Below are 27,019 nucleotides of genomic sequence, written 5' to 3' on the forward strand. Positions count from 1 at the left end.
ACAGGATATGCTACAATATTTCCAGACTAACTCAAACTGCTGAAGCCTTGTGTTTGCTTCTGCTCAACTTTATAATGTATTTTTGCAGAGTACTGTAGATTTTGTCCCCCATCTTTTAAATTGCAGTCACTCTGAAGGGATCACTTCATAGCTATTATGTAGAGGAGGAATGATTACAGCAACCATTAACCCTTTCAATGCACTGCATACATGGCAGGCAGTATTAAGATTACTTAAAACGACCTGAGCCTTAAATTCACTCAATACATCTTCTACCAAAACAGCAGGTCGACCAGTGTTGCGTTGACAACCGCAACAATGAAGCTCACCATGCATTCGTTTCTACAAGCCTTTCCACCAGCTTTCTCTTCTCCTGCTCCCTCTGCCTGTCTCACATCTACACCCACACACACACACCCACACACACACACACCAGTGGCGGGCCGTGCATTTTATACCTGGGTATATACCAGTGCTGTCCTTCTACAGTTGAACCACCTCCTAATAACCTCATTATGACTCCACAGCTACGGTTATTATTTGTTTCTAGGGGTGTAATAATACACATATTCATATTAAACCGTTCGGTACGAGGCTTACGAACCGAACAATACGTTTGAATAATACTAGTGCGTTTAGAAAATGCAGAAGCTTAAATTGTGGGAAATATAATGTTCTTTCGGTGGAGCCACTGCGCTCAACATGGCAACATGCTGTCTGACACGCCCACCACGGAAGAAAAACATTGTACACTGGTGATGCTAAACTAGCTTAGCAGGAAAACAACAGCAGCACACAAGCTACAAACTCTCCCCGCAGCGTTTAGCTGTTCCCTACTGATTCAAACAGGGCTAAAGCAATCGCCACACAATCCCCATTTCTCCAGACCATCATTCTTTCTTTGTAAAAGAAAACAGATACATGAATACACGCATGACCGGATGCTTCGTCATTAACGGACAATGCATATAGTCAACATCAATGTAATTAACACAATGACAAGAACAAACTCACAAGAACCAGTCACATATATTTATATAACAACAAAGCAACAAATCAATCCAGCAACACTGCAGCGCTAAAACACGTATTCCACCGCACACTGAAGAGCACGAGCCATTCAAATATTATTCACATCAGAGAGAACAATATTAACCATATCATACAAACGACACCATAGACAAATGAACACAGTAGTAACGCTACTGCAGATGTAAAAACACAAAAGCAGTTCACTTACCAAAGCTGCTGTTCACTTAAAGACAAAGTCCATCCTCCTTTCTTTGATTACAAAGAAAGTTTAATGACGCGGTTGTACAGACCATCGGTGCGGTTCAGTTCCAGCCAGAGGTCCTCCTGCGAACGTGTTCGTTGAGTTGTAGATCCACTCAGGTCTCAGCAAAAGTTTTCAAAAGCACCGTAGCTTGTAAGTGTCCTGCCGTGCTATGGTGTCGTGTTGTTGCCTTGGTTATCCAACTCAGGTTAGCAAATCCAGCTTAACTCCAAACACCAAGATGCTCAGTCGCAAATAAAACGCATTCTTAGCCATAAAATATGTGTAAAACACTACTCCGACGCTGTCAGCCAGGAATACCATTCGTACAAATCCTTTTCCTGGCTGGGTCAGAGCTGCTAGTTGTGGGGTTGGCCGACCCTTTCTTACTTTTCTGGAAATGTTCTTCTCCAGAAAGGCGTTGCCAGTAACTCCCAAATCCGTTTCTCCTCCTTCAGCCATTGAGTGTTAAAAAAACAAAACTACAGCAAGCAAAACGCTAAAAATGTCATGTCACTGTCATAACATACCTGGACCCTGGTCTTGCCTCCTGCCGTGGTTCTGTCATATACATAGAATGTGTTGTAACTCTGTTATGCTGTTCATTCTGTACACATGACATCTATCACACTTCTGTCCATCCTCTGTTGCTCTCCCACAAGTCTCTTCCTATTTTCTCCCCGTTAAAGGGTTTTTTGGGGAGTTTTTACTGTTCTGATGTGAGGGTCCTGGGACAGAAGATGTCGCATGTGTATAAATTGTAAAGCCCTCTGAGGCAAATTTGTAATTTGTGATTTTGGGCTATACAAAAATAAATTGAATTGAATTGAATAACTTCTTACATATCTTTCAACTTGAACTACTACTACTAACTTCTGCTAGCTAGCTTTCTGCTTCACAATAGTCACGCTAGCCCACTGACCAATCACGGCGCATGTTAATGCTGACGTACTTGTAGGCTACCTAGACAGCTCTGACATGACATGTCAAAGAATACGCCCAACATGTCAAACTAAAGATCTGATTGGTTGAAGACCATGACAATCAACAATATCGTCCCCATTTCCTTAAACTGCACAGGCTCTCTGGGCCTCGGGCCTCTCTCCTTACCTAGAGACACAGAGGTGAAATCTGATTGGATAAAAGCTCTGCTTAAAACAAGCTGCACTGGAAGCAGAGCAACTGAGGAAGACAGTAGCTGTGCAATGAGAAAATAAGCTAATGGGAAAAATAATTATAATACATGTAGTGAATTTATGAAAAAATTATAAAATAGCTATAACTTTGTGATTCTGTTTAGGCCAGCAGAGAAGGCTTTGCTGGCCCTGACGGCCCACCACTGACACACACACACACACACACATACAGATTGACTGTAATTGTGAAATCATATTGTCAGGCCATTTTTCCACCACTGCCCTTCCCCAGCTCCCTCCATCCATTTAGTTCAGTATTTTACATTTTAGACGTGATTTCTTTCTGTGTTTTTATTTGGGGGGGGGTCATTTTTTTTCCAGTGGCTGCCCAGATAGCTATGTGGATGGGCTGCCTTCAAAGGCCCGGCTCATAGAAATGTGGGATGGATGTTATTTTCTTCTTGTGTGAGTGAGGAGAGGCACAAGGGGGCAATGTGGGTATTCACACAGGGAAGGGTTCATGTATGTTGGGAATGTTGCTCTGGAATGGACCAGTACCATTCTAACTCATTCAGTAAGTCAGGAAAATAAGAGTTAAAAGTACCAGTTAAATGTAATCACTGACACCGACATCATTGTGATGTTAAAGTGGGAAAAGCACAGGTGAAATGAATGACTTTGATGATGGCTGCATTCCATTTAGGTGAGTTAGTTAGCGCTCTGGGATTGTGCACGCTCACTGACATGGCTAACTGGGACACTTAATGCAACAGAGCCATTGTTAATGTTATTGTCTGAGCTTTTCCTGTAAGTCCCAATGTCTGCCAGGACGACGTGTGGACACACTGAAGAACACACTGAGGGTCAGAGATAGCATCATTTTTTAGAAGAGACACTCTTAACATGCAGGTTCTGGGCTGCAATCATCACAGCAGGATGGACTGACTGGTCTGTGGAGCTTTTACTCTCAGCAGGAGACATTTCCACATTCTGTGGGCCCCTGAGACTCAATGTGGTTCAGTGTCTCTGTGGTGTCTAATGTCCCTCTATTTGTCCTCCAACACGCAAAAATCTGCAGGACTCTTCCGTTAATCTTTGGAGGCATATGTGTTCACGTTGTCATAGAAACCCTTTCCTCTCTCTTATCCATCAGGCCAAGTTTGACAACATGAATAAACAGATGGAGTCCATGGAGATGGAGGTGATGGAGGCCCGGCTCATCAGAGCGTCTGAACTCAATGGAGAGATGGACGATGATGACACAGGTCAGACACCAGATACAGTATTCATCAGCACAGCTATATTGACTGAGAATGATCCCATTCATGTTGCAAAGGAAACCACCAGGAATGTGTGCTTGCTCGATGTGTCTACCCAGTGGTCCGTTTAATGAATGAGGGGGCGGCACTTTTTAAAGACTTTTTGAAAGATTTGTTAAGAACCCCACTGTCTACAACAGTATTTTGACATTAACGTTTCAACAAATGATGAATAATTGATTTTCTAAATGAATTTAGAAAATTTAGTTCAGTAAACAAATACATAAAATGAGTGTATTCCAGACATATAGTAACTGTGTTGACAGAAAGATAAAGTGATCACAATTAGTCTTTCAGAAACAGTAAGTGAACAATGAGTCAACAGACGTCATGAAACAACACTGAGTTGAATGTACACCTCTGACAGTCTCCACACACACTACTGAACTGTACACACACACAGAGGTTACAAAAGTACTAATTCATTCCCACACTGGGGTCTTCAGCAGGAACTGTAAGGGGGGTGTCCGATCGATGCTTTGACAAAGCAAGAAAGAGCCGATGTGAAGAAGTACATTATAAATCGATCAGTTACAAGTGAGGAGTGAAGCGGGGATTGTGTTCCAGACGCCCTGCAGGCAGGCTGCCAGCTGTCTTTGTGTGACATGCCGACTTTGTAAATGTAGAATCGACTTGATGAAGTGTCTCCATGTTGCATTGTGCCGTAGCAGAGCTTTGACTCATGTGAACTGGCACTGCGACACAATCATGACTTGAAGTACATTCAATATGTGTGGACCGTGCCACATGGAGTGTTGGTCTGACCTTGAGTACTGGAGCAGACTTCCTCAGTAAAGTAAGGGAGTTTGAAATAATGGATACAGTTTAAAACTGGCTCAAGGCAAACATAAATTGCTTCAGTTGAGCTTCATGCTTTGATCAAATCTGTTTTGTTAAGTAGAGTTTCAGGATGCACTTAGCACATCTATAAAGCTAATTCATATTGTCCTTTTATAGACTTGGGTGGAGGCAGCAAAGGACTCCACCAATGAATGTGCTCATACATCATATAAAACTAAATTTGGTTGATTAGTCCATCACTTAAAAGTGAAGCATCTGAACCACGATACAGATGTTCAAGGTCCCCCAGAGAATGAATAATGGCCCCTTCACCACTTCCTACTCTCCTACTTCCAGCTCCTTTACTCGGACCACTCCCATCTCCAAACTCATCTCTAGACTCAACCTTCATTTTGATCTCAACTACACGCGTGTAAACTCACTGGTGGTGACAGACAGACAGACTGCCTCCTGGTAGAGTACACTAACCTCTCTGTGGTAGCTCATCACACAGCCAGTGTCTCCAGAAGATCACTGTTAATGTTCTCAGTTCAATTCATCCTGATCTAACCACTCAATTCTCAAACAGAGACATGCAGATTTGTCAGGTCTGGTACCTGAAGTTTAGGACATCATGAGCCATAATACTTGAGCGCTCCCATCTCTCTGGCTTTGCAAAGACTGAGCTGCCTTTAACTGTTTTAATTGAGACTTCCACAACATGGAACCTCTTTAACCCTTGGCCATTTCAAACGACCTGGAAAATCCAGATAGGGGACCCTGTGAATCCCCATTTCAAACTACTGTTTTTTGTGACAAATGTTTCCTTCATGAAAAGTATTCACAGTATTGTATGGGAGGTCTGTAAGCATATTGAGATCCAACAATGTGAAGCTGACTGAACATGCTGGTGTGACAGGAGGAGAGTGGAGGCTGAAGTATGAACGAGCCATCAGGGAGATTGAATTCACCAAGAAGAGGCTGCAGCAGGAGTCTGATGACAAGCTGGAGGTGGAGCAGCAGAACAAACGGCAGCTGGAGAGGAGGGTGAGTGCACATCACACCATTGTGTCCATCATGTACTGTAGAATTCCAATCACAAGTCATTAATCATTTGTTATCTATGGTACAATATAGAGCTGTACCAAATTAGACACCTCCAATCTTCCTGTTTTATTGCAACACAAATATTTACAATTAATACAATTACAAATAGAAGCCCACATCAATTCCAACGTCTCAGACGGACAATTCAAGATTAAACAAACTGCTAATAAGACTACTCAGATCAATTCTGTTATGTGGTGACTAATGAGGGTACAAAGGAACCACGTTATGAAAAAGAAGAAATCAGAACTTCAATGTAGATGTTGAAATGTTGTGTTGCTTTGCACCTGCAGACTAGGATACTTCAGTTTAAGAGAGTAAAACAAGTTTATAGTGATTAGTAATAGTTATATTAATAGAGGAGTTTTTAAAATGCACTTCTTTGAGGTTTCAGTTCCTGCTCAGCGTCTTCTATCTCATCTCAGTCGTATTGTGTGTAAGAAGCAGTCGTGTCTCTCAGCAGCAGACCGCTCCAATCCTCAGCAATAAAAGCACTGCTGTGTACACTGTGGACATGTGGGAGAATGCTTCCTTTGTTGGTTTTGGTGAACTGATCCGTTTACACAGAAATAAACATGAAAATGTTTAGGTTGAATGCTGACTTAGTTAGTTGCAACATGTGATCCTGTAAATTAAATGATTACTAAAATGACACTTATCCAGCTGTTGGATTATGAATCCAGTGTATAGATTATATTTCTGGCTCTCAAGTCGTTACGCATTGCATCACGTTTTATTTCTGTGCAATTCTCAGCAACAGGCTTTGCAACATGTTGGAAAGTGTTCTTTTCCACGTCTGACTGGTTGCATGTGTGTCGCTGATGTGTGCAGATCAGCGACATGCAGGCCGATAACGAGGAGTCCCAGAGAAACATCCAGCAGCTGAAGAAGAAAACCCAGCGACTGACAGCTGAACTGCAGGACACCAAACTTCACCTGGAGGGCCAGCAGAGCCGCAACCACGACCTGGAGAAGAAGCAGAGGAAGTCAGTACACACACACACACACAGTCATGAATGAGCAGGTGTCTGTACACATGACTTCACACAGCTGCATTACCTCCTCCTGCCGTGTTCCCACACACTGTGAAGCTTCCAGTGGTGTTGCTGTGGTAACAATAATAACTGTATAGAAAAACTGAATTGTGTTCCAGATTGTTTATAGCATCGTGCTGTGCAGAGAGAACAGTCAAGTCTCCAGCTCATTTGTACAGCTGCTAACCTGTGTGTGTGTGGCTGGCTACTATCAAGGGACATGCTCTGTAGTGGTATGTTTGTTGCTGAATCTGCAGGATGTCGTTAAAACATGTAGGATCGTCTTTGTGGCCAGCTCAGCACTTTTTAAGTGATTCGATTTTTTTATGAACTTTTACACTGAGTTTTTGCTTCTCAAATGTGCTCAAAGCAGCAGTAGTTGTGCTCTATGGATGTGTTAATCGGAGGAGTGTGTTGTGGCGTGCAGGTTCGACAGTGAGCTGAGTGGAGCCCAGGAGGAGGTGCAGAGGGAGAGGAGTCTGAGGGAGAAACTGGCCCGAGAGAAAGACGTGCAGGCCGGAGACGCCTTCAGCCTCCGACAGCAGCTGGAGGTGGGTGTCACACGTTTGTGTGGTTATGCAGATCTGCTTTGGCGATGACGGGATTTTCTTTGAATTTAATTCTATTCAGTTTATTTTCATGCCCAATGGTGACAAAGTCAAACAAAAAGTTACAAAATAATAATCTGATAATAATATCCTTATGCTTATGTAAGCATTATGTAACACCCTAGAGCTAAAAGGGTTTGTAGATGAAATGACTTTCCAGTCACTCTGTTCTGAAGCGACTTTGAATTATAATGTTATTCTTGGATTTTGGTGCTCATCACGTAATGTTCCACAACCAGTTATCAAAAAAAGAAAATAGTCCCAACCCAATGTGCACTCTTTACTTTACTGGACCGGTTAAACATATCATCTTTAAAAAGCTTTATGTTACTCTCCTTCATTACTTCATCAAGAGTTTTCACTACACTGAGCAGTAAATGGACATTTGGACATCTTGCATCATCACTGAGTTGCAGTGTCTAAACACACTCATTTCCACTGTGTAGAGTGGAAACATGTATTCACTGCACTGTATCATGAACAGGGAGGGATTTGAACACAGCAACGGTCTTCGTCAGCAGATGAAGGTTGCTCACTCGTCCTGGACATGGATTTGTTGACATGCAGGCTCAGTAGCTTTTAGGAGCTCTGCTTTTTTCTACTTAGCTCCTATGTCAACAGATTCATCACCATGACAACTAAGTACACTCCATCCGCTGATAAAGACTGAATAGATTACCAACAAGCTAACACCAGGAAATAAAATCCATTCACAATATAAAACAAGGAAAAGCAGCAAATCCTCACATTTGTGAAGACATGTTTATTAGATTTGTGCTTAATAAAAAAAAATACATGATTAATTATCAAATAGTTTATTAAAGGTTTTTGTAAAAAACAAAAGCTGTGAACTGACGAATCAATTCATCAACTGATCTTTGCAACACAATATCATTTCTTCTCATAGAAAGAACCCCTAACCCCTAACATTGCTCCCATAGCTGTGACTACGGTGTGAGAGAATCTGAATTGTAAGTCACTTTGGATAAAAGCGTCTGCTAAATGACTGTAATGTAATGTAATGTAATGTAATGTAATCATAATGTGAACTTGATATTGGCATGTATTAATTCAAAACCTTTCTATCAACTAAACATACCAGATCCAGCAGCATCCAGATTAAAACCTGTATCTGCAGACTGCTGAACGTTATGAAATCTTTTTAAATAAAAGTTCTCTTAACTCTAAAGTTATAGTGAGGAACTTTGAACTGGTTCTGAAACAGTCCCAGTCTATTCCTGATGCCTCTGTATGACCTTCATAAGTAAACGAGAGCATCAGAGAGAAGATGGTCTATTTCTATGGAGTTATTCTTGATGCTTGTCATCGTCTACCGGGTCGGATTCTGGTGAAATCAGATGAAATCATGCAGGTTCACCAGAAACTCCTTCAGCTCCAGCGGGAGTATTCGTCCAGCCCAACACCGCTTGACAGGTCTACCCAGTCACACCCAAAACACCCAACCTAAAGTCACTGTAGTAGCTTTAAAGTAATACATGTGAACTAACTTATCATTATTGAAGACACTGGTACAAAGGTGGACCGTGTTTGGATGGCATCGTTTACAATACCTGTTAGTGAGCTTTCACAGATCAGTCGGTCTGTCTGTGATAAAGATGATGTGTGACTTTTCAAAGAAAAGTGAGTCCGTACACAAAATACAGGTTCATTGGTCCAAAGAATGATCAATCCAGCTGTCAGAGGGAGCAAACTTTATTATAAGATTATATCAGATAATGTGCAAAAATTATGAATTGACATAATAAATTGGTATGTTAAAATAAACAACATACCAATAGGACATTGAAAACATATAGGGGTTGTTAGGTTGAATGGAAACATGATATGACCCAAGGCTGTAGCTGTTTGCAATGATGGTTAACTTTATCTTCAGATGTGCTTTTGACCAGCCTGTGTTTATAGATATATTATAGATACTGTATATAGATATATATTAAGTGAACTATTCAAACAGGTCAGTTAGGATCATCTGCATGCCTTGTGGAATATTGTACACACATCCTCTTGTAATTTAATGTCTTTTATTTGGCCTGTGGAAACATATGGATCTTTATACATCTATGATACAGGTCTGAAGATTTGCACTGCGCCCGTCCACACAGCATGAGTTGTAATTATTAAGTTTTGAAAATATGTTTCTGTGTGTGTGTCTGTGCTACCTGCTGAGCTGAGTTAGTAATTGCTCAGCGTTCCCTCATCACGTGTATGTGATGGTCCATTGTCCACACTGTAAGTCCCTGACCGTCCCCTCTCTCTGTTCTAACTGTAACCTTCTGTCCTTCAGGACAAGGACCTGGAGGTGTGTGCAGTCAACCTGAAGCTGGAGCAGCTGGAGGCCGAGCTGCAGGACCTCAACTCCCAGGAATCCAAGGATGAAGCATCGCTGTCCAAGGTCTTCTTTCTTTATCTTTTATTATTCCTCTGGTGTGTTATTCAGAATCAGAATCAGAAACCCTTTATTGCCAATATATGTTGCTCATACAAGGAATTTGTCATGGCGGGTGGTGCATAACATTAAACAATCAACACAGTGCAAGAAATAGAAACATATTAAAACTTACGATAGAATATAAAATAAAGTGCACGACAAACAGATAACAGGACTATAAACAAGTATGATGAAGTGTAATGTAAAGTGCCAAGTGTGTTTAAATGAAGAAACAGGTAAGGGATGTGCAGGGGAGTGACCGGTAGGGAATTGTCCCCGGGATGACAGAGTCAGTGGGGGTCCCGGGCTTTGTTGATGAGCCCGACTGCCGACGGGAAGAAACTGTTCTTGTGGCGTGAGGTCTTGGTCCTGATGGACCGCAGCTCCTGCCAGATGGAAGGGGCTCGAACAGTTTATGTCCAGGGTGAGAGGGGTCAGCTACAATCTTTCTTGCTCGCTTCAGGGTCCTGGAAGCGAACAAGTCATGGAGGGATGGCAGAATCACCCTCTCAGCAGAGCGAATGATGCGCTGTCCTTAGCAGTGGCTGCAGCGTACCAGACCGTGATGGAGGAGCAGTCCAGCCATGTTCTGACTGTTACATTCACTCATGCAGCTGCAATTTGGACTCAATGATGGCTGTGTAGAAGTGCACCATCATTGTGTTTGGCAGGTTGAATTTCTTCAGCTGCCTCAGGAAGTACATCCTCTGCTGAGTCTTCTTGGTGATGGAGCTGATGTTCAGCTCCCACTTGAGGTCCTGGGTTATGTTGAAGCCCAGGAAGCGGTAGGACTCCACAGCGTCGACGGGGGAGTCACACAGGGTGATAGGGGCAGGTGGGGCTACGTTCTTCCTGAAATCCACAACCAGAGGGGGGAGGGGGGCGATGGGATGGGTGATACAGAGGCATGAGCCCCTGCTGAGCTGTGTGAGGGGGAGGATGTCTCAGTCAAGACATCCTGTCTTTTATTCACAATATGAAATTAAATCGTTTTCTGCTTGGTCAAGTGAATAAGCTCTATTTCATCATATGTATATTATGTACAATGCTTTATGTATTTTATATATATATATATATATATATATTATTTTGTTTCATTGTATTGTATTATTCAGGTGAGGAAGCAACTTCGGGACATGGAGGCCAAGCTGAAGGATCAGGAGGAGGAGCTGGACGAGCAGGCCGGCACCATCCAGATGTTGGAGCAGGTACAGACAAAGCACAGGAAAATATTCAGCAAAGGTTAAAACTGCGCTCCTTCATGTTTGACCACAAAAATAAGCCGAGAGACAAGCAGTAACAATGTAAATTGCCTATTCATGCATCGAGCAGACGTATCGGTATTCTTTTGGACTGGTCTTTGTGTCCAATATTCACTGTCCTTTCAGCTCCGCTTTGGTCTCCACCAGCCTCTAAGACGAATATCTGTCTCTTTAGCTGCTCAATGCTCCACTATGTTCAGCAGCTAGTCTCTGACTGTGTCAGCCTGCTGAGCAGGTAGAGTACAGTGGCTTTAACAGAATGGGTTTGTTAGAAACTGCTGCAGTGAGACTGAGCCGTGTAGGAAATGTGCTGCGAAAGCCAGAAGAGGCTGAAAAGCTCCGTAGAACTGACGGCACCTGCCGAGTTGGTGATAATTCTCTGTGGTTTGTCCACTAAGAGCAACGACCTTTACTTTACACAGCAGTCATTTCATTCAATGGTATTATAAAAACCATTGAATATTGCAGCTGTAAAGGAAGGGTTTACCCCAAAATGATGACATGTTCATTATGTACTTGTCAGGTTTAAGACCATCCACATGGCCTCCTTTTGATACCAAGCTGACACCCAGCAAGCAGTGTTTTCTCTGAGTAACACACAAACACTTAGAGAATGTCCTGGGAATTCAACTTTGTGCTGGGTGGGATGTGATTGTGTTATGAACATTTTACTTGTACTTGTTTACTTGGGTTTGTAAGGTTTGTTAGCACTCACAGCTATAAAGATAGTAGGTAGACAGGTAGGTAGGTAATCAGGTAGGTAGACAGGCAGGTAGGTAGGTAGAGAGGGAGGTAGACAGGTAGGAAAGTAGAGAGGGAGGTAGGTAGGTAGTAAGGTAGAGAGGGAGGTAGGTAGGAAGGAAGGTAGGAAAGTAGAGAGGGAGGGAGGTAGGTAGACAGATAGGAAGGTAGAGAGGGAGCTAGGTAGGAAGGTAGGAAAGTAGAGAGGGAGGGAGGTAGGTAGACAGGTAGGAATGTAGAGAGGGAGGTAGGTAGGTAGACAGGTAGGAAGGTAGCGAGGGAGGTAGGTAGGAAGGTAGAGAGGGAGGTAGGTAGGTAGACTGGTAGGAAGGTAGCGAGGGAGGTAGGTAGGTAAGAAGGTAGAGACAGAGGTAGGTAGGTAGGAAGGTAGCTAGAGAGGTAGGTAGGTAGACAGGTAGGAAGGTAGAGAGGGAGGTAGGTAGGTAGACAGGTAGGAAAGTAGAGAGGGAGGTAGGAAGGTAGGAAGGTAGAGAGGGAGATAGGTAGGTAGACAGGTAGGAAGGTAGCGAGAGAGGTAGGTAGGTAGACAGGTAGGAAGGTAGCGAGAGAGGGAGGTAGGTAGACAGGTAGGAAGGTAGAGAGGGAGGTAGGAAGGTAGAGAGAGAGGTAGGTAGACAGGTAGGAAGGTAGAGAGGGAGGTAGACAGGTAGGAAGGTAGAGAGGGAGGTAGGTAGGTAGACAGGTAGGAAGGTAGAGAGGGAGGTAGGTAGGTAGACAGGTAGACAGGTAGGAAGGTAGAGAGGGAGGTAGGTAGGTAGACAGGTAGGAAGGTAGAGAGGGAGGTAGGTAGGTAGACAGGTAGGAAAGTAGAGAGGGAGGTAGGAAGGTAGCGAGAGAGGGAGGTAGGTAGACAGGTAGAAAGGTAGAGAGGGAGGGAGGTAGGTAGGAAAGTAGAGAGGGAGGTAGGTAGGTAGACAGGTAGGAAAGTAGAGAGGGAGGTAGGAAGGTAGACAGGTAGGAAGGTAGCGAGAGAGGGAGGTAGGTAGACAGGTAGGAAAGTAGAGAGGAAGGTAGACAGGTAGGAAGGTAGAGAGGGAGGTAGGTAGGTAGACAGGTAGGAAAGTAGAGAGGGAGGTAGGAAGGTAGACAGGTAGGAAGGTAGCGAGAGAGGGAGGTAGGTAGACAGGTAGGAAAGTAGAGAGGGAGGTAGGAAGGTAGACAGGTAGGAAGGTAGCGAGAGAGGGAGGTAGGTAGACAGGTAGGAAAGTAGAGAGGAAGGTAGACAGGTAGGAAGGTAGAGAGGGAGGTAGGTAGGTAGACAGGTAGGAAAGTAGAGAGGGAGGTAGGAAGGTAGACAGGTAGGAAGGTAGCGAGAGAGGGAGGTAGGTAGACAGGTAGGAAAGTAGAGAGGGAGGTAGAAAGGTAGACAGGTAGGAAGGTAGCGAGAGAGGGAGGTAGGTAGAGAGAGAGGGAGGTAGGTAGACAGGTAGGAAGGTAGCGAGAGAGGGAGGTAGGTAGACAGGTAGGAAGGTAGAGGGAGGTAGGAAGGTAGCGAGAGAGGGAGGTAGGTAGACAGGTAGGAAGGTAGCGAGAGAGGGAGGTAGGTAGACAGGTAGGAAGGTAGAGGGAGGTAGGAAGGTAGCGAGAGAGGGAGGTAGGTAGACAGGTAGGAAGGTAGAGAGAGAGGGAGGTAGGTAGACAGGTAGGAAGGTAGATAGGGAGGTAGGTAGACAGGTAGGAAGGTAGCGAGAGAGGGAGGTAGGTAGACAGGTAGGAAGGTAGAGAGGGAGGTAGGAAGGTAGACAGGTAGGAAGGTAGCGAGAGAGGGAGGTAGGTAGACAGGTAGGAAGGTAGAGAGGGAGGTAGGTAGACAGGTAGGAAAGTAGAGAGGGAGGTAGGAAGTTAGACAGGTAGGAAGGTAGCGAGAGAGGGAGGTAGGAAGATAGACAGGTAGGAAGGTAGCAAGAGAGGGAGGTAGGTAGACAGGTAGGAAGGTAGAGAGGGAGGTAGGTAGGTAGACAGGTAGGAAAGTAGAGAGGGAGGTAGGAAGGTAGACAGGTAGGAAGGTAGCGAGAGAGGGAGGTAGGTAGACAGGTAGGAAAGTAGAGAGGGAGGTAGGAAGGTAGACAGGTAGGAAGGTAGCGAGAGAGGGAGGTAGGTAGACAGGTAGGAAGGTAGCGAGAGAGGGAGGTAGGTAGACAGGTAGGAAGGTAGGTAGACAGGTAGGAAGGTAGAGGGAGGTAGAGAGGGAGGTAGGTAGGTAGACAGGTAGGAAAGTAGAGAGGGAGGTAGGAAGGTAGCGAGAGAGGGAGGTAGGTAGACAGGTAGAAAGGTAGAGAGGGAGGGAGGTAGGTAGGAAAGTAGAGAGGGAGGTAGGTAGGTAGACAGGTAGAGAGGGAGGTAGGAAGGTAGACAGGTAGGAAGGTAGCGAGAGAGGGAGGTAGGTAGACAGGTAGGAAAGTAGAGAGGAAGGTAGACAGGTAGGAAGGTAGAGAGGGAGGTAGGTAGGTAGACAGGTAGGAAAGTAGAGAGGGAGGTAGGAAGGTAGACAGGTAGGAAGGTAGCGAGAGAGGGAGGTAGGTAGACAGGTAGGAAAGTAGAGAGGGAGGTAGAAAGGTAGACAGGTAGGAAGGTAGCGAGAGAGGGAGGTAGGTAGACTGGTAGGAAGGTAGCGAGGGAGGTAGGTAGGTAAGAAGGTAGAGAGAGAGGTAGGTAGGTAGGTAGACAGGTAGGAAGGTAGCTAGAAAGGTAGGTAGGTAGACAGGTAGGAAGGTAGAGAGGGAGATAGGTAGGTAGACAGGTAGGAAAGTAGAGAGGGAGGTAGGAAGGTAGGAAGGTAGAGAGGGAGATAGGTAGGTAGACAGGTAGGAAGGTAGCGAGAGAGGTAGGTAGGTAGGAAGGTAGCGAGAGAGGGAGGTAGGTAGACAGGTAGGAAGGTAGGTAGACAGGTAGGAAGGTAGAGGGAGGTAGAGAGGGAGGTAGGTAGGTAGACAGGTAGGAAAGTAGAGAGGGAGGTAGGAAGGTAGCGAGAGAGGGAGGTAGGTAGACAGGTAGAAAGGTAGAGAGGGAGGGAGGTAGGTAGGAAAGTAGAGAGGGAGGTAGGTAGGTAGACAGGTAGGAAAGTAGAGAGGGAGGTAGGAAGGTAGACAGGTAGGAAGGTAGCGAGAGAGGGAGGTAGGTAGACAGGTAGGAAACTAGAGAGGAAGGTAGACAGGTAGGAAGGTAGAGAGGGAGGTAGGTAGGTAGACAGGTAGGAAAGTAGAGAGGGAGGTAGGAAGGTAGACAGGTAGGAAGGTAGCGAGAGAGGGAGGTAGGTAGACAGGTAGGAAAGTAAAGAGGGAGGTAGAAAGGTAGACAGGTAGGAAGGTAGCGAGAGAGGGAGGTAGGTAGACTGGTAGGAAGGTAGCGAGGGAGGTAGGTAGGTAAGAAGGTAGAGAGAGAGGTAGGTAGGTAGGTAGACAGGTAGGAAGGTAGCTAGAAAGGTAGGTAGGTAGACAGGTAGGAAGGTAGAGAGGGAGATAGGTAGGTAGACAGGTAGGAAAGTAGAGAGGGAGGTAGGAAGGTAGGAAGGTAGAGAGGGAGATAGGTAGGTAGACAGGTAGGAAGGTAGCGAGAGAGGTAGGTAGGTAGACAGGTAGGAAGGTAGCGAGAGAGGGAGGTAGGTAGACAGGTAGGAAGGTAGAGAGGGAGGTAGGAAGGTAGAGAGAGAGGTAGGTAGGTAGACAGGTAGGAAGGTAGAGAGGGAGGTAGGTAGGTAGACAGGTAGGAAGGTAGAGAGGGAGGTAGGTAGGTAGACAGGTAGGAAGGTAGAGAGGGAGGTAGGTAGGTAGACAGGTAGGAAAGTAGAGAGGGAGGTAGGAAGGTAGCGAGAGAGGGAGGTAGGTAGACAGGTAGAAAGGTAGAGAGGGAGGGAGGTAGGTAGGAAAGTAGAGAGGGAGGTAGGTAGGTAGACAGGTAGGAAAGTAGAGAGGGAGGTAGGAAGGTAGACAGGTAGGAAGGTAGCGAGAGAGGGAGGTAGGTAGACAGGTAGGAAAGTAGAGAGGAAGGTAGACAGGTAGGAAGGTAGAGAGGGAGGTAGGTAGGTAGACAGGTAGGAAAGTAGAGAGGGAGGTAGGAAGGTAGACAGGTAGGAAGGTAGCGAGAGAGGGAGGTAGGTAGACAGGTAGGAAAGTAGAGAGGGAGGTAGAAAGGTAGACAGGTAGGAAGGTAGCGAGAGAGGGAGGTAGGTAGAGAGAGAGGGAGGTAGGTAGACAGGTAGGAAGGTAGAGAGGGAGGTAGGTAGACAGGTAGGAAGGTAGCGAGAGAGGGAGGTAGGTAGACAGGTAGGAAGGTAGAGGGAGGTAGGAAGGTAGCGAGAGAGGGAGGTAGGTAGACAGGTAGGAAGGTAGCGAGAGAGGGAGGTAGGTAGACAGGTAGGAAGGTAGCGAGAGAGGGAGGTAGGTAGACAGGTAGGAAGGTAGGTAGACAGGTAGGAAGGTAGAGGGAGGTAGAGAGGGAGGTAGGTAGGTAGACAGGTAGGAAAGTAGAGAGGGAGGTAGGAAGTTAGACAGGTAGGAAGGTATCGAGAGAGGGAGGTAGGTAGACAGATAGGAAGGTAGAGAGGGAGGGAGGTAGGTAGACAGGTAGGAAGGTAGAGAGGGAGGTAGGTAGGTAGACAGGTAGGAAAGTAGAGAGGGAGGTAGGAAGATAGACAGGTAGGAAGGTAGCGAGAGCGGGAGGTAGGTAGACAGGTAGGAAGGTAGCGAGAGAGGGAGGTAGGTAGACAGGTAGGAAGGTAGAGGAAGGTAGGAAGGTAGCGAGAGAGGGAGGTAGGTAGACAGGTAGGAAGGTAGAGAGAGAGGGAGGTAGGTAGACAGGTAGGAAGGTAGATAGGGAGGTAGGTAGACAGGTAAGAAGGTAGCGAGAGAGGGAGGTAGGTAGACAGGTAGGAAGGTAGCGAGAGAGGGAGGTAGGTAGACAGGTAGGAAGGTAGAGAGGGAGGTAGGAAGGTAGACAGGTAGGAAGGTAGCGAGAGAGGGAGGTAGGTAGCGAGAGAGGGAGGTAGGTAGACAGGTAGGAAGGTAGAGAGGGAGGTAGGTAGACAGGTAGGAAGGTAGCGAGAGAGGGAAGTAGGTAGACAGGTAGGAAGGTAGAGGGAGGTAGGAAGGTAGCGAGAGAGGGAGGTAGGTAGACAGGTAGGAAGGTAGAGAGAGAGGGAGGTAGGTAGACAGGTAGGGAGGTAGGTAGACAGGTAGGAAGGTAGGTAGACAGGTAGGAAGGTAGCGAGAGAGGTAGGTAGGTAGAGAACGTGGCTTATTACAGTCCTGCGACAGCCACAGTATACATATTGCATAATGGAAATTAGATTAAATGAATTATATTCACATTAAGTATAAAACATGCTACCTGCATCTCGTGAGTTAAAGGGAAAATACACCTAAATTGTGCGTGAAGTGTCTTTATTCTTTGATTTGAGGGTTGCTGGAAGTGAATAATACCTGACTGACAGTCAGTTAAGATATTTTACTAAGCAAAAACTCTGAACTGAATTTGTACCTTCAAATGGCACATTTTTTAAATTTTTAAGGTGCTTTAAAAATGTTTTTCTCAAAAATTCCACACAATGACTAATGCATAAGTATGACTGATGTATATGTAATCAAGGCATCGTTGACTTAATAATTGTTAATAGTTGTTTAAAACATTTAATAATAACAATTAAATAACAACAAAGAAATAAGAATAAAATTTAATATGATTGTCTGATTTTGTTTGTTTTTTGTTCAAAAAATCTAAGAAAACACTTTGAATCTGTAGACTACTGCCTAATAGTCTAATTATTGCCATTTGATGACAATTGCTCATATACTGTAAGCCTACATAAGTATATTTATTATTTTGAACAAAGGTTAAATGTTATTTCACAAGTTTCAAAAAGTGCCCCCAATTTTTTGAAAATGCCCCTGGATTTCAGTCAGTGGGGGCAAAAGTTGCCCCCAAAAAAATATGTAAATTTCCTACCCTGCCTGAGGAGTACTACTGCCAATACTACTGTCTACATTCATGCTGTCTGTTTTGGGAGATGTTCCTAAATGACCTCCACTCTGACTCATAGAAGGAAAATGACACACCGTCCAAAACACAAAAGTGCCCACACTCAGCTGTGATATCACTACTGGATGGTTAAGAGAAGTGAGTGAGGAGTCAGCAGGAAGTCAATGGTAGAATAAAAAGTTCTCAAAAACAAAAGAAACAGTTCTCAGCTCCAGCCGCAGACTGAGCTGTAGTGATGCTCCAGACAGGAAGCAAACGTCCTCTCAGCCTCCCTGTAGTTCTTCCACTATGAGCAGATGTCAGAGTCTATTAGCAATAGTGAGAACAACAACATGCACTGCGGACGTATGCACGTCTATGAATTATATATGGAAATAAGGTTGAATATCAGCTAAGGCTTCCTTTAAGCCAGGGGAGAGCAGAGTGTACAACGTCTGTGTTTGTCTTTCAGGCCAAGCTTCGTCTGGAGATGGAGATGGAGCGTCTACGTCACACTCAGTCCAAGGACATCGAGAGCAAAGACGATGAGGTGGAGGAGATCAGACAGTCCTGCAGCAAGAAGGTAAGGACGTGTTCATGCACACATTTTAATGTGTGACTTAAGTTTGCAATCACTTTAGCTGTTTGTTGTACAATCATGATTGAATGTGAGGGAGAGACAGGTGTAACGTTTGCTATTGGGAGCACAAAGGTAAAGACTAGCCGCAGAGACGTTGATAGAGAGAAACAGTAAGAGGACAGATACTGAGACAAATGTGACACTGAAAACTCTTTGTGACAACAGCAAAGAATACTGCAGTTAATGAAATGCTGAATATAAAGTCACTTTACAGGAGCTCTCTGTTCAGCACCACCTTACCAACCATGTTACCTTGCTGCTCCTCTCAGATGTCTTCTGCTGGAATTAATATTTCTTCTGAATTTGAATGGTTCACAAATAGGTCCAGATCAGTATGGGTCAACCTCCAAAAACTCTGCAGTAATGTATTTGTTCTAGCCAAGAACAAGACTAATTATTTTTCTCTTTTATTCAGTCATGACGTCTTTGTTGGACTGCCATTGTTTGCTATCCTCACATATAAATTGCAGTCAAGTTTAGCTCCATTGCTTTCCAGACATGTGCAACATGTTTATGTCTTAGTTAGCTGGAGTTCATACCAATTTTCTGAACCTGGTGGTTACCATAAACACCCTACAAGTAGCTGGGGCCTATATTAACTCAACGATTGAGGGGCCTTTATTTAAAATAGGCTTTTATTAGTGACAGGCCAGTATTTCTAATCCTCCCCATTTTAGAATGAGACACATCCCCTGATTTCCTGTTTTAATGTGCTGTTGATTCTGTTTGCTGTTAATACAGACTCAACTCTATGTTAACCTGTTGCCTCGGTCAATTCAGCATAATGTACATTTCCACAACACTAATTCTGTCAGTATAACAGAGGACTGACGTCATACTCACCACTCTGCTGCTCTCACATTCTCATCTCTTCCAGAAATACAGTTTGTATTCACTTCAATTTCCAGCGTTGTCCTTACTTGATTGCTATCAAACTACTGCCGATGAAACACAACACTTCCTGCACAGATATGTCACATTAAAAGCCTTCCAGCAGCTCAAGGAGCATAGTCCCTCCTTTTCCTCGAGGCTTTTCATTTCACCCGTATACAGGAAGTGTAGGGTTTAACCGACAGTAGCTCTGCAGTAAGAAGGACTGGAAATAATCATTGAATTAAAACAGTGTTAAAAAGAAGAACTCTGAGCAGCAGAGTGGTTTGTATGACTTGTTGTATGTTGTGTTGTTGCATTGATTAATAGGTGCTGTGGAAATGTATGTTACAATGAGCTATTATAGTATACCTTTGCTTTTAAACGTTTATTTGTTCTTGCTTACGGCTTTTATTGAAGGATTTTAGGGTATTTGTGGTATGTTTCGTAACTGGCCCTCATAGTACACACCACACACACATACATATACAAGACAAACACTAGGCATACAAAGAACTTCCAACTGTATTTATAATTGTATTTGTTGGATTAAGATCCATCCTGTGAATTATTTGACTCTTTCTTGAGTCACATTTGTGTATATGTCAGCATAATCTGCCATGTGATGTCAGTCGGGTGGATGCAGTGGAGTAGAGGAGGGCTGTGTGTTGTGTGGGTGGCTGAGTGAGTGAGTGAGTGGTAGGTTTGCTGTTGGAATCTGGGTGTCCATGCTTGTTCCACATCGTCTCCACACTGCGTCTTCCAGTGACATGTCCATAGTGATGTAGTGTTTGACGATGGATAGTACTCATTAACTGCATGAAGGAAGCTGACCAATAGTAATGTGTGTGTAAAAAGTGGACATTGTATTATTCAACATAGAACCTTGGTCATTATGCATCCAAAGTATATGAACATACAAGCTACTGTAGACTGGATGGTGTTGGAACAGACAATGTGGTGATAGGATACTGGTTTAGTCTTCTAACGTGGGATAGATGTGTACTATAGTCCTTGCCCTACTATCTGTCCAGCTAAACTCTACTGAAGTATCTCCATTGATTTCCATGTGTTGCAGACAACACATGTCTGCAACACACGTGTTGCAGACATTCTTGGTCCCCAGAGGATGAATCCTACTGACTTTGGTGATCCCCTTGCTTTTCCTCCAGAGCGTCAACGTTTTCAATTATCCCGTGAAATATCTCAAAATCTACTAGATGGATTCTCACAACATTAGTACAATTCATCTTGTGAGGATAGTCAGCTCAAAATGTTAGGGCCTTCTAGGGATGTAGATGTAATTGGTAATATTCTTAAGTAATATTTAAAAATTTATAATAAATGTTGATCAGTGTCAAAGCTCAACAGCCATATGTGCACTACTTTCTGTACCCCTGTGTGATCAGACTGATCTATGAATGTACTCATTGTCGAGTGTTTTTTCGTGTGTCCAGCTGAAGCAAATGGAAGTCCAGCTTGAAGAAGAGTACGATGAGAAGCAGAAGGTGCTGAAAGAAAAGAGAGAGCTGGAGTCCAAGCTTCTGTCAACACAGGACAAGGTACCTACACTGTATGATGTGATGGAGCCCAGTCCTGTTGGAGCTGGAGCACCATCTTGGATCAAACATGTAAAAAAAACACCTTGGTCCTTTGGTGTGATTTCCTGCAGAATCCCTCTTCATGGAGAAGTCAGTCACTCCAGATTAATAGTTGTGAAATGGTAAATCAAGAGACATTCATCTTTCAACAGGACTTGATCTGTATCTGCTCATTCTTCTGCATATTCACAGCACATTATATGCACATTGGGTATGTGCAGGGTTATATAGTACCAGAATGTTAGGAAGGTTATTAGTTGTAGAGCTAGAGCAGTACAGCTGTCGATGTGTGTGGGTGGAGATGTGGGTGTTTCATATGATTGAAGTGAGTCATTTAAACTGACTCAATCAAATATTTATCCGACTTCGCCGACTGCAATTAGAGAGCCATCAGCATCGATTAAGTTCAGACTTTGAAAACCAGGAAACAGAGGAGGATCCTGCTGCAACCAAACCAGTCCAAATAAATTCATCTGTGATGACAGCGTACAGGATATAACCAATGTGTACACTTTCCCGGTGGAGTTTTCTTGTACTGACATAACCCAACATGAAGGGGTTTAATACGGGTTACGGTTCAAAACTCCAACAGAATTTCTTTCCTGCTTTTTTTGGATGTACAAGCTAATCAGAAAAGGTTACCCGACTCCCGACATCTTTTCTAGAGTTGCAACAATTTATTCATTAGTCAATGGACGGAGAATTTATTTTCATTTATTTATAATTAAATAATTTGTATTTTATATTTTATATTCAAACTATGCTTGAAAGTCAATGTTTGACCTTGTGTCATTATTTTGTCAAACTATGATGTAAATGATTTCAAAATATGTAGATTTCCAGTCTTCAGTCTTACTCTTATACATCTGATCTTTAACAGTAAATAAAACCTGATGTTAATTGTCAGTAATGTTAAGAAAGCAGTAAGACAGACCTGTATTTTTAATAATGATTGGATGACAGAATCACACAATAATGGTTTTCCATCTATAAGCCGTACTCTGTCAGTAGACAGTGTGTTGATTGAACTCAAATGTAAGTGTGATAAAATGTAGGGATTGGTCCTTTAAATGGTAACATGGAGCTAGTCCATGGCCAATCCTTGATGTATCAGTTGAGTCACCAAACCTAACTATCCGTTTCCCAGGTGAGAAGTGGTGACATGGAGACTGAAAAGCGTTTGAGGAAGGACCTGAAGAGAACCAAGGCCCTGCTGGCTGATGCTCAGATCATGTTGGACCACATAAAGAACAACGCGCCCAGCAAGAGGGAGATCGCTCAGCTCAAAAACCAGGTACCAGCATCATAAGCACTCAGGTGAAAGGCCTTTACACGCCGGGGCATGTCAATATACCTTTTCCAAATGTTGTTTTTGTCAAAAGTACTTTCACACAGAATACAAATATTACACAGACGAGTACTATCCAATCAGAGTTGAGCGGGTCAGGACTTCGCCATCCTAGGAAAAAGATACAAGGATACTTATTAGAAAACTGCATATGCATGTTTATCCTTCAGAATAACCGTAATTTTAATATTTGCTGCCATTTTTTTTGGAACATGGGCGATTTTTCAGAGCTTTCACAAAGCCAATAAAGGCATCAACGAACCAAGTTTTGCAAAACGTGTTGCGTTGCGCCTCGATCAATTCAGAGGCTCCGTATTCAGAACCAAGATGGCAAACTGTATTACTTCTTTCAACCAACTTAACAAAGGCTGCACGTCCCATATCCACTCCTTCTATTCAGTCACACCTTTTACACGCGTATAATATTCACAGGCAAATATTTAGCAGTTTCCTGTCGTTTTTCCATCACACCCCCGGTATACAGGCCTTTATTCAGTACAGCTGTATGCAGCTCGCGTTTCACTCACATATAACCATGGATAGTTTACTGAATGGGTCTACCGGACACAGGCCTAGAGGCCCTCCTCCAGATTCTCTCTTCAATTTTCTTGTTGGAAAGTCGATCAACTACACGAGACGCGAAGCGTCCTGTTGTGTCTCTTTCAGTCAGGGAGTCTTGCTCTCCTGTAGGAGGGGTGAGGGCCCGTTGTCTCATGATCCATTAATGAATGAATGCGACCTGACTACTGATACTACTACTGCTCTTTATTTCTTTTCAAGTTACAACTCACGAACAGTTTGTGTCCAAATAACAGTTTCATATGTAAACCACCGTTCAATGAATTTGAAGTGATGCCCATGACAGTCATTTATAAATGCATAACGTCATAGTTGCGTATGATTGTCTGAATTCTAGATAGCTGGTTCCCAACCTCTCTGACTTTGACCTTCATAGCGAAGCAATGACCACACACAGTCGCACGTTGCAGATGTCTCAGCTGTGACTAGTTTACCTGAGAGTTTTGGTTTTAGGCAACAATAATTTTCCCTAGTGGGGCTTCATAGTTTGGAAACCTCTGGGAGTAAGAATTATTGTATTAGAATCATTTCTACAACACTATGGACTGGGACCACAATCAATTGATAGTATGTTTAAGTGACTGTTCACATGATTTACATTTTGTTACTGAACTAATACATTTTCATCCACTTGTGTCCATTTCAGCTGGAGGAGTCTGAGTTCACCTGCGCGGCTGCAGTTAAAGCTCGCAAGTCCATGGAGGTGGAGATTGAAGATCTGCACGTTCAGATGGAGGACATCTCCAAAACAAAACAGGCGGTCAGTACAGCTCTCTGGATCCTCATCTCGGCCTTTAAGCACTTTCCTGCAGTAACACAACCACAGGTGGCATTTTGATCAAAGGTATGATTACTCGTACTGCAGCAAGTTGTTGTTAAATAGGAGGAAAAATATCATCAGTGGTGAGGACTTAGTTGTGTTTTTGAGGCTTTTAGAAGGCTGCACCATCTGTGGTGGTAGCAGGACAGCAGTAGATCTGTCAAAGAATTGCCTTTAGCCAGAGATAAGGGATAAGGGGTTAGAGCCCCCCCCCCCCCCCGCTCTTAATTTTCCCTGCAAAAACATACACTTCTCTTTTTCTCTGTCATTACCTCTTAAGTTTTACTTCTTTTTTCTTTTCTTTGTATCTCAGCCTCTCCCAATCTTTTTTGACCTTTATATTTTTATTTCCTTTTTGCATGACTTTTCTCACTTTAAGCCTTGTTCCCATGGCGATCTGGTTCCACATGTCAGTCAAACTGCCTTCTTTCCTACTTCTCCCCCACATTTCTCCTAGTATTCATTTACCCTCAATCTTACTTTCTGTAATCTCTTTTTGCTTTCTCTCTTCATCGTTAAAAAGCAATTACTGAATTTTGCTGAAAAGTTTGCCTGCATGTTTTATGAAGGTGAATATTGTGTCCACAGTGAAGTGAAGGGTAAAGATAATTGAGTTGACACAGCTGCAGGTCAGCAGGAATGGATAGATAGAGGAGGCTGTTCCCTCAATTTCATTTGTTTGTCATGTTTTTCTTGTACCCTCTAACAGAAAGATGTAGCACATGAGGATGTGTATGTGCATACTGAAAATGTTACTATCAGCTCTTTTCTAAAAGTGTTTTTAAATGAACTGGGGAACAACTAGCTGCTCTTAGAATGTCCTACATATGAGCAGCATTATGGAGTCTGGATTTTGCCACCAGAATACATTACACTACTGTACATTACATTACAGTCATTTAGCAGACGCTTTTATCCAAAGCGACTTACAATTCAGATTCTATCACACTTCTACGCTGTAGGCACAGCTACGGGAGCAATTTTGGGGTTAAGTGTCTTGCTCAAGGACACATCGACGCCTCTGATTGAAGGACGGCCCTGCTATCCACTTAGCCACAGTCGCCCGTAATTCTAGACCTTTTTGGTTTTTAACTACAATTATAATCAATTGATGCATTTCATTTAAGAATAACTAAACCTCCAAACCACTGTTTTTAAGCTGAAAACCAATGTATATGGGCATTTAGTAGCGTAGTTGACATTTTAGTGCAAATGGTAAATGGACTTGCATTTGTATACGGCAGTGGCGGGCCGTGCATTTTATACCTGGGCCTTCACTGTTGTCCTGCAGCTGAAATACCACCTTATAACCACATGATGGTGCCACAGATATTATCAGTTTCTAAGGCTGTAACTATGTACGTATTAAATGTACGTAACGTTCGGTATGAGACTTGCAATACGTTTGAATAGTACTAGAGCATCTGGAAAATGCAGAAGCTTATATTCAGGAAAATATAATGTTTTCTGCGCTCATGGAGGACAGTGGTTCTCAGCTGGTCTGGCTGTGGGACCCACCATCACTCCTTAATGACAAGTCACGGCCCAAAGAGATCGTCTTATGATTTTACTTTCACAACTTGAGCATTGTACGTACTGCTCTGCAGTGTCTTTCCTCGTCTCAGTCCCCTCTGTCATGGTGCATCTCACTCAGTCAGAATGCCCATATTTGATTGGCTGAGCTGCATCATGTGATGTGATTCACTACCCGACATGCCTCTGCTGTTAAGCTTAGTTTCACGATAGTCATGTGCTCGCCCACTGACCAATCACAGCACACTCTGCACCTCGCGGCAGACACTGAGCTGCACTAATGCTGACGTCATTATAGGCCGGCGAGCAGGCTCTGATACGTCAAAGAATACGCCCAACATGTCTATCTAAAGATCTGATTGGTTGAAGAACATGACAATCAACAATATCGTCCCCGTTCACTTAAACTGCAAATGGATGGAGGCCTCCGTTTGCAGGCCTCTGGCCTCTGTTCTTACCTAGAGACACAGAGGTGAGATCTGATTGGGTAAAAGCTCTACTTAAAACAAGCTGCACTGGAAGCAGAGCAACTGAGGAAGACAGTAGCTGTGCAATGAGAACATAAGATAATGGGAAAAATATTTTTATAAATTATAATATATGTAGCGTATTTAAGAAAAATTATTAATTTATAAAATAGATATAGCTTTGTGATTCTGTTTAGGCCAGCAGAGAAGGCCTTGCAGGCCCTGACGGCTCACCACTGGTATACGGCCCTTCTAGTCATCAGACCATTCAAAGTATTTGAATTCTACTAATTGTGTTATAAATTGAAACCAGAACATTGTAATATAATTTTGCTATTGGCTGATCTGGAGCCATGTATAAAACAGACATCTTTGACTCTGTAGAGAGGAGTATTAGAGAAGAGTAGCAGTTACCCTTTCAATTACCCTTGAATTGCCTATACTTTAGTACTTTTACAGCACTCTTACCAACCATAATCATAAGAAAAGTCGCCATGCTAGCGATTAGCAATTAGCATAGGCTAATTAAAAGGGTAACGGCAATCATGAACAAAAAGTTAAAAACTATGAAGTCTGGCTACATGTTGAAATATAGTAGACCAAAGCAGCAGCTCATGTGGTGCTTTTTATGACCCTCAACTATAGCATGAAAGCATGATGGAATTAGCAAACTAGCTAGCTAACTAGCCAGCCACTTAGTGAGTGAAATTGAACAACTCAATGCTTCAACACACAGCGTGGGAAAGCACACTGCTATCACCAGATAATCAGTCCTGAACACTGATTCACCACATGTTGTAATGTGCTGAATGCTGAACTTCAAGTCCACAGAAAGGAGAGAAAGGGCCTGTGTGCTGTGATTGTTACGCTACAACGGTTATGGCAAATGAGCTGACGATAGACGCGACAAGGTGTGACTTAAACTTAAGGCATACGTTAAGTGAGCATAAGACACGAGTCTCCCACTTCCATCCAAATACAATCTCCACGCAGCTTATGGTCCTGCATTCTTTATTTTGAGGTTGTTTATTGGTCAAGCCATGCATGGCTTCATCTCAGCTATCATTTTGGTTTTGTATCGGGCTGTTTGGAGAAGCTTAGCAAGTATTCCACGCAAATGCATTCTAAGGTTTTCCTCAAAATACACGATCCATTTAGTAGAAGGTGAAAAGGATAAGATGAACGTGTAACCTGCTGTTTGTTTTGCAATGGTGTGTTTGAGGACGACCTCTGCAGCAAACATCCAGCCTGCTGGGGAAGTAAGAGGCTGCTATGATGACAGAAATGATTATTACATAAATGGAGGGTTTTGCAGCCACATCATGCATTGCAATTCAACCAAGATAAGAATCCTGCAAATAACATTTCTTTCAGATGGTTTTCCGTTTTTACCATACTCCCGCCGTTCTATCGCCATCATTGCAGTGTTTTGAGAAAATTGTCTCGCATGTTTTCGGTAGCTTTATTTTTTCACAGAGA

The 27,019-nt window shown here is 43.5% G+C and overlaps 1 protein-coding gene and 1 long non-coding RNA gene across 14 annotated transcripts in view; both read left to right on the forward strand.

Moving 5' to 3' along the window:
* Positions 1 to 27,019, forward strand: part of LOC142931488 (unconventional myosin-XVIIIa-like) — a 155,845-nt gene that overhangs the window by 101,277 nt on the left and 27,549 nt on the right. For all 13 annotated transcript variants that reach the window (XM_076075424.1, XM_076075425.1, XM_076075433.1 and 10 more), the window contains 10 exons: positions 3,563 to 3,674; positions 5,428 to 5,555; positions 6,447 to 6,601; positions 7,077 to 7,200; positions 9,563 to 9,670; positions 10,822 to 10,914; positions 18,155 to 18,265; positions 20,650 to 20,754; positions 21,941 to 22,087; positions 23,367 to 23,480. In XM_076075424.1, the coding sequence (XP_075931539.1) occupies positions 3,563 to 3,674; positions 5,428 to 5,555; positions 6,447 to 6,601; positions 7,077 to 7,200; positions 9,563 to 9,670; positions 10,822 to 10,914; positions 18,155 to 18,265; positions 20,650 to 20,754; positions 21,941 to 22,087; positions 23,367 to 23,480 (1,197 nt within the window). The remainder of the gene's footprint in view (positions 1 to 3,562; positions 3,675 to 5,427; positions 5,556 to 6,446; positions 6,602 to 7,076; positions 7,201 to 9,562; positions 9,671 to 10,821; positions 10,915 to 18,154; positions 18,266 to 20,649; positions 20,755 to 21,940; positions 22,088 to 23,366; positions 23,481 to 27,019) is intronic.
* LOC142931489 (uncharacterized) lies at positions 10,922 to 17,412 on the forward strand. Its single transcript, XR_012947345.1, has 2 exons — positions 10,922 to 13,946; positions 14,059 to 17,412. It is a non-coding gene; the product is annotated as an uncharacterized LOC142931489 (long non-coding RNA).

This window comes from Anarhichas minor, unplaced genomic scaffold, assembly GCF_050575085.1.
Source record: "Anarhichas minor isolate MPS153535 unplaced genomic scaffold, ASM5057508v1 ptg000052l, whole genome shotgun sequence".
Lineage (NCBI taxonomy): Eukaryota > Metazoa > Chordata > Actinopteri > Perciformes > Anarhichadidae > Anarhichas > Anarhichas minor.